The sequence below is a fragment of the Triticum aestivum genome, chromosome 5B (genome assembly GCF_018294505.1).
Source record: "Triticum aestivum cultivar Chinese Spring chromosome 5B, IWGSC CS RefSeq v2.1, whole genome shotgun sequence".
In the NCBI taxonomy this organism is placed as follows: Eukaryota; Viridiplantae; Streptophyta; class Magnoliopsida; order Poales; family Poaceae; genus Triticum; species Triticum aestivum.
Window position 1 is genome coordinate 616,809,695 of NC_057807.1, and position 11,924 is coordinate 616,821,618.

Consider the following 11,924-nt stretch of genomic DNA (forward strand, 5'->3'; position numbering starts at 1 on the left):
GTAATTTTGCGGTTTCCCCAGGCATCATGCGTTAAACGCGTGCAAAGATCGAGGGGTTTGTTGATAGTGCTGCTAGAAATCCGGTGCACAATCTCCTTTTTTCTGAATTTTCACATCCATGACAGAGGCCTAGAGCCACATTTCCATGACATGAGAACATTTGAAATGACCGCACGTAGTGTCAGTACATGGTGAAGCTTCGGGTTGGTCAAGGCTGTCAGGTTTGGACCTGATCGCAATCCTTATCCTAGCCCAAGAAGACTTCGTCACTAAGGCATCCTGCCTTGCGAGGTGGTCTTCAAATTCAAAGACCGCTCATGAGCGTTGAAGGAATCTTTTATTTAAATCAACACGACAGTAGGGCACCTTGGACGACCGAGTTATGTGACTCCTCGGCCAAATATGAAACGGCTTCAGGAAACCGTGTAAAGGTTGAACCAGCTTGCAAGGCCGAAGACTGAAGATTGAGAGCAGCTCGGAGAGGCCGAGGAATGTTCTCGGCTTGAAGACCGGTACAGGGGCTACTAACATAGCCATGGATTAAGGGGTTCTCATCATGGCACATCGATCATGTAGAACCACTCCTCCTGCCACTGCTTCACCATCTTAATAAACTTGCCCTTCGTCCGATGAATGTTACTGAGCTTACTGATCATCGCCCTCGCACTCCGTGAGATTGGGGTCGTTGCTATGCGGTTTGATGCAAAACAGCTTCAGTCAGAGCCCCAAGTGGGCTCTATGTAGAGGAAGGCCTCGCATAAGGTTATGTAGGTGGCTATGTGGAGGATGGAATTGGGCGCAAGGTGATGGAATTGGAGATCATAAAAGAATAATAGGCCCTGAAGAAAGAGGTGTATTGGGAAGTCAAGACCTCGGATGAGGTGATAGACAAAGATGACTCGCTCACCCTCCTGAGGAGTTGGGATCCTCGAAGCTGAGCAGATCTCATCCCCTACAAGGGGTGAGAAGCATTTGTAAACGCCTTAGGGCAAAAGGTAGCCGCTCCCCTGGAGCTCGGTGATGTTGTCGATGGTGATGATCGAAGGCGTCCACACGCCTCTTTTGCTCACGGTCTTCTCCTCAGCCACCTCATAAGTGGAACTCTTCCCCTTGCCAACCATCTTCTTGAGGTTGTGGGGATTGGGTTGAGAGGACCAAAGGTGGAGCTCGAGAAGTCTTGGGCGCTGGTGAGGGCCAGGAAATGTGAGGTGAATTGGATTCATCCATCCCTTTATTATAGTCCAGTAAAAATGTAGTCATGCCGCGCAGTCAATCCGCCAGTTCCTAATACAACATGTAGTAAATGCGTACGCGTTTCAAGGGATTTTATTGATGATGTTGCCGAAAATCCGGAGCACGATCCCTTTATCGATTGGACGTGCCAATGGAAACGACCTCGAGCCATGATAAATTCGGCTTAATGATCATTGATGGGACCTTTCGGTTCCACAGTAAGTGGTGGCGCTTCAGTTCTTGAGCTAAAGCTATCATAGCCTGGCTCGATCAATCCACTGTGCTCACATGACAATCCTTCATCGTTAAGTTAAAGGGGTTGTCGGATTCAATATAAATACACTATTATCATAGGGAGCCTTGTTAAAACACACCCCGATTACCTAGAGTATATCAATGCTCAGGTTTACACATGGATGCAGTAAAAGTAGGCACCGAACATAAAGGGTTAATAAGAGCTTCAGATCCCAAGGAGTCCTCGGATATGGTGTCAAATTGGAAGATCGAACGCCCACGAAGCCGAAGACCAAGAAGGCGAAGCTGTCCCGAGGAGTGATCCACGGTCCTCGGCTTGAAGACTAGTTCATAGGCTACTGACGGTGTCCTGGACTACCATTCATGGACCGGGCCGAGGATCCTCAACAACCGAAGAATGGGCCACATAAGCCATGGCCCTTGACGTATTCAAGTTGAAATCCTCCGAAGACTTGACATATTCAAATATTCAGCATGTGTTATCTCTAGGTGCAACCGACGATGTGTAACCCTAGGTACCCCTCGGTCCCTATGTAAGGCGAGGGTTTTAGTCTGTAGAGGTAGGTTAGATTCATTCATACAATCGTGATGTAGATCATCTTGTACTTTGTACCCCATCCACAATCAATACAATACAAACAAGATGTAGAGTTTTATATCTTCGAAAGGGCCTGAACTTGGGTAAATATTATGTCTCCTTACTTCCTGTTACAATCCAGCCAGGATCACCAGCTCGGGACCCCCTACCCGAGATCTCCCGGATTTAGCTCTGACACTCAGGACTAGGGTTTCTCCTTTGCAACCGCTAGCGTGAGCATCCCGGGAGGGAGAGGAAAAAAAATAGAGTATAGCGATCTAGGTTGCTCTGACCTTCGTTAAATATGATTTTCTCTGCGGGGGTAGCGGAGAATCCGGAGCGTAACCCAGGAAAAAGGCCAAAAGCATATGGGCCTTAGACCAGTCCATCGTCGCATGCCAACAAAACCGACTAAATATCACGTGTAACTCGGTCTCACCTCTGGGTGCGGGGGAGTGGGCCAGCCTAGTACTATAGCACCTCTAGCTTGAGTTTTTTTCTTTCTCTGTTGTGTTTTCTTATCATTTTCACCGTGTTGCTAAAAAATCATTTTCACCGTTTGCAAAGTTTTTTCTTCTTCTTTTGGATTTTTTGTTTTCCTTTGTTTCTTTCTCCGGTTTTTCACCAGTTTTATTTTGTTTTTCTCCTTTTCCTTTTTCTTTTAGTTTATCAAATTGTTCGACAGATGTCTACATTTTTCATACACATTGTACACTCATCGTATACATTGGGAAAAGTATACTTGTTTAATATTTTTACAATACATGATAAACATTTTTTTCAAATATATGTTTTGATATATAGTTTTTTCATACACACTGTACATTTAGTGTATACATTTAAAACTATCTTTATACATGTTTAAAAAAATTCGAACACATGATTAACCTTTTTTCGTATACATTTTTTCTTTGAAAATTTTCTGAATAGGTGTAATTTTTGTTGTTAATGCACATTGATTTTTTTTTGAATTGTAAGAAACTTTCTTTAAACTATACAATTTTTTACATTGTATATAGTATGCTTTTTAGATGCTGTGGTTTTTTTAAATGTAATTTACATTTTTGAATGATACTAAACATTTTTAATTGAGCAAACATTTTTTTTCAAATTGTGTGTGTGTGTGTGTGTGTGTGTGTGTGTGTGTGTGTGTGTGTGTATTACTATTCATCACCCAAGATGCAGAATAAGTTATTCTTCACCTGAGGTAATCTTACGATAGCTTTCTAAATAAATAAAGTTTAGAATATAAATAGGTACATGCATATTGTTTCAATATGTAAAATTTGGTATAAAAAACAAGAATATAGGTTATAAGATCAGAAAAATCACATTTTATGTATGTTTTACACTATGTTTTTACATTCGTAATTTTATGTAACATAAAATATTTTTTACGGCGAGTACATATTTTGTTACGTTCTCTTTTTATGTATGAAAATAAGACAAAATTTACGAAACGTAAAAATACGGTGCATTGACAAAATAGAAAGAGGGTGAAGAATAACTATTCCTCACCCAGGGTGACCAATAGCGCGACACATATGCATGTTTATCTATACACCCGTATCTAGACAAATCTAAGACAAACTTTTAGGACAGAGCGAGTATATGTATATGTATCTGAAATATTTTACAATATTTCTTTTGAAAATATGAACTGAGAGAGTTCGTACCGTGCACGGATTACAGGGCCTATTCCAAAGACACTCTCAGTTCTCCAAGACAGCGCCGGTTACGTATCTGAAGCGGACTCGAGGGCCTATTCCTACAACAACTCCCCCAGTTATCCTCTCTCCAAGACAGGGCCCGTATGCCACGGACGACGGTACGTATCTGAAGCGGAGTTCTAGTCCCGATCCATCTCTTCCTCCCTTTCTCGGCCAATCAATCATATGTATATATACTTTGCCAAACCCGTCAGTTCCGATTGCAAAACCTCCCCAAAACCATCTACTAGTAGGTCTTCCAAATCTCGCATCTCCAATCCAATGACGGAAGCCCCAAGAGATGATCCCTTCTCGTCGGGCTTCCGACACGCCGACACCGACGCCGCGCAACCACACGTCGAGAAATACCTCTTGCCGTTGAAGAAGAGGGCGGCGACCACGAGCGACGGTGGCGACCGCAGCAGCGCCGACGGTCCGTTCGTGGTCCCACCGAAGAAGAGACGGGTGGTGGATACCGGGGGCGAGGGCACCAGCACCCACGTGCACGCGATCCCGGTTCAGAGCCGGCCCAGGCGAGTGGCGGCGTGCAACATTGCGTACGTGAGCATGGAGGAGGAAGCCGGGACGCCGGCGACCGGGGCGGCGGGATCGAAGAAGAATAGGAATAGGAACAGGAACATGAATAGCAGCAGTAGAAAGAAGGGACCGCGGGCGGCACGGGGCGCCGCCCCGCTGGTCAACAGGCCGCTGCACCTTAGCGTGGAGCAGCAGCAGCACCTCAAGACGCTGGGAGCCACGGCCCCGCAGTTCGTCTTCATGAAGACCCTCCAGAAGAGCGACGTGGAGCCCAACCAGAACCGGCTGCTCTTCTCGTGCAAGCGCGAGTTCATCCAGGCCCACCCCATCACCTGGCTCCTGGCCGAGGAGGAGACGTACTTCGTGCAAGAATGGGGCGACGGGCTGAGCGTGAGCGCCATGGACGACCGCGACAAGCAGTTCAACTTCAAGCTCAAGTACCTCGACTCCAACGGCGGGTACCGCTTCATCGGCCCCGGCTGGAAGGACTTCGTGGCCGAGAACAAGTTGCTGGAGCCGGTGAGCGACGGCCTTCATTTTGTCATCGAGCTGTGGGCGTTTCGGTCGCCGTTGTTGCCCGCGCAGCCCGAGGGTCCCGACGTCGAGGGTCTGGAGGGCCACCCTGACGGCACCCTCGGGTTTCTCTTCCGAGTGTATCACGACGAGAGCACGGACGTCCACCGCGGCGGCGAGGAAGAAAGGCGGCCGGTCCAGAAGACGAAGAGGCAGGCACCGGCCAAGGCGGTGCCATCGAAGAAGCTTGCGGGTGCCGGTGCGCATGCGAGTCAGGGCCAAGCCGTGGCGCGGGACGTGACGAGGGCTGAGATAGTCGAGGCGGTTGGGGAGGAAACGGCGGATGCGTTGTTCGGGCTGTTGATGCTAAGGTCCAGTGGCCCCGTTCCAATGCTTCCCTTTGAAAATGCATCGCCTCTTCAGATTTGCTAGGAGAAGAATTTGTGATTGCCACAGATTCAAAGCAAGTTGCAACGGATACCCAGAAGGAAGGCAGCGGGTTGCATGGTCAAATTATTGCTGAAATCAAATTGAGAGCTTTGAACTTTAATTGTATTTTATTTTTGTGGGTCGGGCATCGAATAGCAAAGCCCATTTGCTGCCCAAATTTTCTCCTTCATTAGGTCAGGAGCGTCACATTTGGTTAGGCCAACCCCATAATTTTTTCTATGCCTCAAACATTGTGAACTTTGAGTAATAAACTCTAGGGATTTCTCAAAAGGAAAGAGGCAAAAATTTGACGCATAGCATTCAGACCGTATCGCAGACTCCCCAAAACTTTGGGTCCTAAATTTTTACATTGTGAATAATCATTAATTTATGTAGCTATTCTCCTTCTAAAAGAAGAGTTAATCTCCATATTTGTTGTGTCCTTGTTTTCCGTACAACAATACAACATCCGAGCGTAGCTTCGACTAGATCGCTTTCTTTCCGTTCCTTAATTTCCTGAGCGTAGCTTTCTTTAATAGATGCGAGAGTTAGAATGAGTGCATGCCAAAAGAAAAATGAACTGGGCTCCCTGCTGACCCAGCGTCAAGGTTTTTTTTTTGCCCGTTGAACCCCATGTCTATTGGACTCTCATCTCCGTCCTTGTGAGTCTTTACAAACGTGTTTGATTGCTAGCATCATTTTTTCTTCTTTTTTTTAAGGGCAAAAAGAGAGCTCATTCATTCATAGTACGAGTACAATCATACTCAATACATGAAGTATATCTAGTGGCACATTCTTCGGCAGAAAAAAATCCCCATGAATTCTAGCATGAGCAGCCAACTCATGTGCAGCCACATTACACTACTCTCTTTTAATTTTCCTCACCTCAAATAGAATGAAGTCACACATCAGGTTTTTAGCCTCTTCGTACTTATCCCACCACTTGGCTTTGTTCCTTTCTTCAGTGTTCATAGCATTTACAACAACATCACAGTCAGACTCAACATACACCTGACCCTTGTAAACATTTCTCAAACACTTGAGTCCAATCACAAGGGCACTTGCCTCTACTTCCTCTGCATCTTCACATGCCTGAAGATGACAGCCTACAGAAAATACTGTTAGAATATAGGTGTTGTAATCTCAACCTCCTTCCTTCTCTTGTATTCTACTCAAACTCCTCTTGTATAACCTTGTACGCCAAGCCAAGGGCTGCGGCCATATCAATATAAAGACCACGCGGCTCCCTCGATGGAGTAGGAACGCTTGATATCTTTCATGGTAATCAGAGCCACCTCTTCTCATACATCTAGCCACAAACCTGTCAGGAACGTAGTAATTTCAAAAAATTCCTACGCACACGCAAGATCATGGTGATGCATAGCAACAAGGGGGGAGAGTGTTGTCTACATACCCTCGTAGACCGAAAGCGGAAGCGTTAGAACAACGCGGTTGATGTAGTTGTACGTCTTCATGGTCCGACAGATCAAGCACCGAAACTACGGCACCTCCGAGTTCTAGCACACGTTCAGCTCGATGACGTCCCTCGAACTCGGATCCAGCCGAGTGTCGACGGAGAGTTCCCTCAGCACGACGGCGTGGTGACGATGATGATGTTCTACCGACGCAGGGCTTCGCCTAAGCACCGCTATGATATTATCGAGGTGGATTATGGTGGAGGGGGGCACCGCACACGGCTAAGAGATCAATGATCAATTGTTCTTGTGCCTAGAGGTGCCCCCCTGCCCCCGTATATAAAGGAGCCAGGGGAAGGGGGTCGGCCGGCCAGGAGGGGTGCGCCAGGAGGAGTCCTCCTCCCACCGGGAGTAGGACTCCCCCCTTCCTTGTTGGAGTAGGAGAGAAGGAAAGAGGAGGAGAGGATGAAGGAAAAAGGGGATGCGCCCCTTGTCCAATTCGGACCAGAGGGGGGGCGCACGCCTCCTTCCTTTTGGCCTCTCTCCTTTATTCCCGTATGGCCCAATAAGGCCCACATACTCCCCGGCGAATTCCCGTAACTCTTCGGTACTCCGAAAAATACCCGAATCACTCGGAACCTTTCTGAAGTCCGAATATAGTCGTCCAATATATCGATCTTTACGTCTCGACCATTTCGACACTCCTCGTCATGTCCCCGATCTCATCCGAAACTCCGAACTCCTTCGGTACATCAAAACTCATAAACTCGTAATATAACTGTCATTAAAATCCTAATCTCGAAATACGCCAACCCAACATGTACCTTCGGAGACACCTGTAGAGCTCCTTTATAATCACCCAGTTACGTTGTGACGTTTGGTAGCACACAAATTGTTCTTCCGGTAAACGATAGTTGCATAATCTCATAGTCATAGGAACATGTATAAGTCATGAAGAAAGCAGTAGCAACATACTAAACGATCAAGTGCTAAGCTAACAGAATGGGTCAAGTCAATCACATCATTCTCCTAATGATGTGATCCCGTTAATCAAATAACAACTCATGTCTATGGTTAGGAAACTTGACCATCTTTGATTAACGAGCTAGTCAAGTAGAGGCATACTAGTGACATTATGTTTGTCTATGTATTCACACATGTATTATGTTTCCGGTTAATATAATTCTAGCATGAATAGTAAACATTTATCATGAAATAAGGAAATAAATAATAACTTTATTATTGCCTTAGGGCATATTTCCTTCAAAACCAAAACCCTAGAAACCACATATCATCGTCTCCATGGCTTCTTTCGCCCGCGTCTCCCTCAACCTTGGATCGCCGCCGTCTGAGAAGCTCGCAAGAGGTAATTTTATCCTCTGGAAGACGCAGGTCCTCCCAGCCCTGCGAGGCGCACAGGTGACGGGGCTCCTGGACAAGACCGACGCTGCTCCGTCCAGGATGGTGGACCAGGATGGTGGAGATCACGAAGGCGGACAAGACCACGGCCCTAGAGCCGAACCCCTTATACGGACCCTGGATCGCCATAGACCAGCAGGTTCTATCATACCTTCTCAATTCTATGTCTCCAGAAATTCTTGCACAAGTCGTTGGGAAAGATTCCACCTTTGAGCTCTGGACGATGGTGACAAATCTCTTCGCCTCACAATCTCAGTCTCGGATTACTACTGAGAATCGCCATAACCAATACCAAGAAGGGCACCATGTCAAGCTCGGCGTATATGGCGAAGATGAAAAGTCTTGGGGATGAACTAGCTGCTGCCGGCCGTCCCGTATCGAATCCAGAGATGGTGGACTATATCCTGGCCGGACTGGACCGTGACTACGACTCCATGGTGGCGGCGACCGGCGCTGTCAAAAACACCATCACAACTGACGAACTCTTTGCTCAGATCTCTGCCTTTGATCAAAGGATGGAGATGCTAGGTGACTCATCTTCAGGAGGGTTCCATTCATCCTCTAATGCAGTCTACAGAGGCCGTGGCCAGTCCCACAGCAGATCTCGTGGGCGCGGAGGAAGGGTGTGTGGCCATGGTGATCGTGGTGACCGCGGTGACGGTCAGTCCTCTTCCTCCAATGGAGGCGGCAGATTCAGAGGCCGCCCTCGACAGCAGCAACAACAACAGGTTCGTGAGCAATAGCATGACTATCCAGAGTGTCAGATATGCTACAAACACCATCCAGGAGGTGCACGAGTTTGCTGGTGGCGTTATGAAGAAAACGACCAAGAAGAAAAGGAGGTGCATGAAGTCTCCTACGGCGTGGACACCAACTGGTACGCCGACAGTGCAGCAACAAACCACATCACAAGTGAACTTGAGAAGTTGACAATGTGGGAGAAGTAGAATGGAGGCGACCAAATTCGCACGGCAAGCGGTTCTGGTATGGATATCACACACATTGGCAGTTCAATTGTTAAAAACCCCGTGAAAAATTTACACTTGACCAATGTCTTGCATGTTCCTCAAACATTTAAAAATCTTGTTTCCATTCATCGATTCACTCTTGATAACAATGTTCTTATTGAATTCTATCCTTATTTTTTCTTGGTTAAGGACTTGAGAACAAGGAGAGTCATTCTTAGAGGACGGTGCGTGGGAGGCCTCTACCCACTCATATAATCATCATCATCATCTTCATGGTCCAATAAACAAGCAAATATTGTCACCAAGCTATCTACATCAAGGTGGCATAGTCGTTTAGGTCATCCATCTTCAGTCATAGTTAGATATGTTCTTAGCAAAAATAAACTCTCTTATGAGCCTAGTGTTGAGTCAGTTTGTGATCCATGTCAACAAGCAAAAATTCATTAGTTACCTTACCCAATTTCTACTAGTGTGTCTACTGCCCCTTTACAACTTATCTTTTCAGATGTATGGGGGCCAGCTCCTATTTCAGTTGGTAGATTTTCCTATTATGTAAGTTTTATTGATGACTATAGTAAATTTACTTGGATTTACCTATTGAAAAAACGATCTGATGTATTCCAAGTTTTCCTCAATTTCCAAAATCTTATTGAACGCAAACTGAATTCTAAAATCATTGCTATGCAAAGTGACTGGGCTGGTGAGTATGAAAAACTAAATTCTTTCTTTCAAAAGCTTGGCATATCACACCATGTCTCTTGTCCTCATGCTCACCAACAAAACGGATCCACTGAAAGAAAGCACCGTCACATAGTTGATATGGGGCTTGCATTGCTAGCAAATGCTTCCATGCCACTTAAATTTTGGGATGAAGCATTCCTAACTGCCACATATCTTATCAACTTGCTTCCATGTAAAGTCATCAAATTTGAAACACCCATTACACAACTTCTTGGTGTCACACCCAACTACACATCTCTTCGTATTTTTGGTTGTGCCTGTTGGCCCAATCTTAGGCTCTACAACACACGCAAACTCGCTTTTCGCTCAAAACGGTGTGTCTTTTTAGGCTATAGCCCCATGCATAAAGGGGTCAAGTGCCTTGATGTTCCTACTGGTCGGGTCTATGTATCCAGAGATGTTGTTGATGAGTCCGTGTTTCCCTTTGCATCACTTCATCCTAATGCCGGTGCACTTCTCCGCAAGGAAATTCTTCTTCTTCCTTCACATATTCGGTCTTTTGATCATGGGGGTGACAATTGTACTAACCAATGTGATGATATTCCTGCTGGTACTGGTCTTCTCTTATGCCTGTGCAGATCCTTGGAGAAAACGGTGCTCAAAATGACCAAAATTTTGAAAATATGGCTGCTTTTGACCCAATATTGCATGCCAAGGAAGAAGATGAACCTGGCATAGATGACGAAGGAGATCCGGTGGCGCCTGCCACCCCTACACGTGCGCAGTCCTCGGATCATGCAAGCGCATCCGCCTCGGATCACGCTCCTGTTGGCTCCAGTCCTGGATCCAGGGAAGGCCACTCCCGCGCGGCCGCGTCAGCTTCAGGCGGGACCGGTGGCGGGCCGAATCCCCCTCGCACCGTGCGCCAGCATCAGGCGGGACCAGATCCCTCTCGCACCACGCGCGCATCCAGTCGCGGTCGGGTGGCGGATCTTCTGCGTCGGGTCGGACAGGCGACGCCCATGTGCCCGCGGGAGGGGCAGCCACACCAGCAGGCACATGATCCCCTACGCACATGACGACAAATCAGCCCACTGCATCAGCAGATTCTCCTTGATCCTCTGTGGCGAGTATACCGGCAGTCCAGCCAGAGGTTTCTTCATGTGTTATGACCCGGCTATATAAAGGTATACGGAATCCTAAAATTAGGAAAGATGGAACTATACCATATGGAATGTTGTGTATTTTAGGAGAACCAACGTCGTTGAACAATGCACTTGATGATCCTAAATGGAAGAAGGCAATGGATGAGGAGTATTATGCACTCATGAGGAATAAAACTTGGCATCTTGTACTAAATCAGAGAGGTAAAATATCATTGATTGCAAATGGGTGTATAGAATTAAAAAGAAAGTAGATGGCTCCATTGGCAGATATATGTCACATCTAGTTGCAAAGGGTTTTAAGCAACATTATGGAATTAACTATGAGGACACCTTTAGTCCCGTTGTGAAAGCTGCAACTATCAGACTTGTGTTAGCTATTGTTGTATCCAGAGGATGGAGTCTAAGGCAGCTAGATGTATAGAACACGTTTATGCATGGTGTTCTAGAAGAGGAAGTGTATATGAGACAACCACCTGGGTATGAGAGTAAGAAATTGCCACATTATGTCTGCAAGCTTGATAAGGCACTCTATGGTTTAAAGCAAGCACCCAGAGCATGGTATTCCAGATTGGTCTCACAGTTAAAATATCTTGGCTTCATTGCCTCCAAGGCTGACACATCCTTGTTTATTTATAACAAGGCAGGAGTAGTCATTTTTGTTCTTATATATGTTGATGATATCATAGTTGCAAGTGTTGGAAATATTCCCTAGAGGCAATAATAAAATGATTATTATTATATTTCCTTGTTCATGATAATTGTCTATTATTCATGCTATAATTGTGTTATCCGGAAATCATAATGCATGTGTGAATACATAGACCACAACATGTCCCTAGTGAGCCTCTAGTTGACTAGCTCGTTGATCAACAGATAGTCATGGTTTCCTGACTATGGACATTGGATGTCATTGATAACGGGATCACATCATTAGGAAAATGATGTGATGGACAAGACCCAATCCTAAGCATAGCACAAGATCGTGTAGTTCGTTTGCTAGAGCTTTTCTAATGTCAAGTATC

At 46.0% G+C, this 11,924-nt stretch overlaps 1 protein-coding gene across 1 annotated transcript; it reads left to right on the forward strand.

Annotated features, from left to right (window-relative positions):
* The first annotated feature begins 4,003 nt into the window (after window positions 1-4,003).
* On the forward strand, window positions 4,004-5,431 carry LOC123117191 (uncharacterized). Its single transcript, XM_044538012.1, has one exon. It carries the CDS (start codon window positions 4,057-4,059, stop codon window positions 5,254-5,256), a length of 1,200 nt encoding a protein of 399 aa, XP_044393947.1. The 5' UTR covers window positions 4,004-4,056; the 3' UTR covers window positions 5,257-5,431.
* Window positions 5,432-11,924: the final 6,493 nt, after the last annotated feature.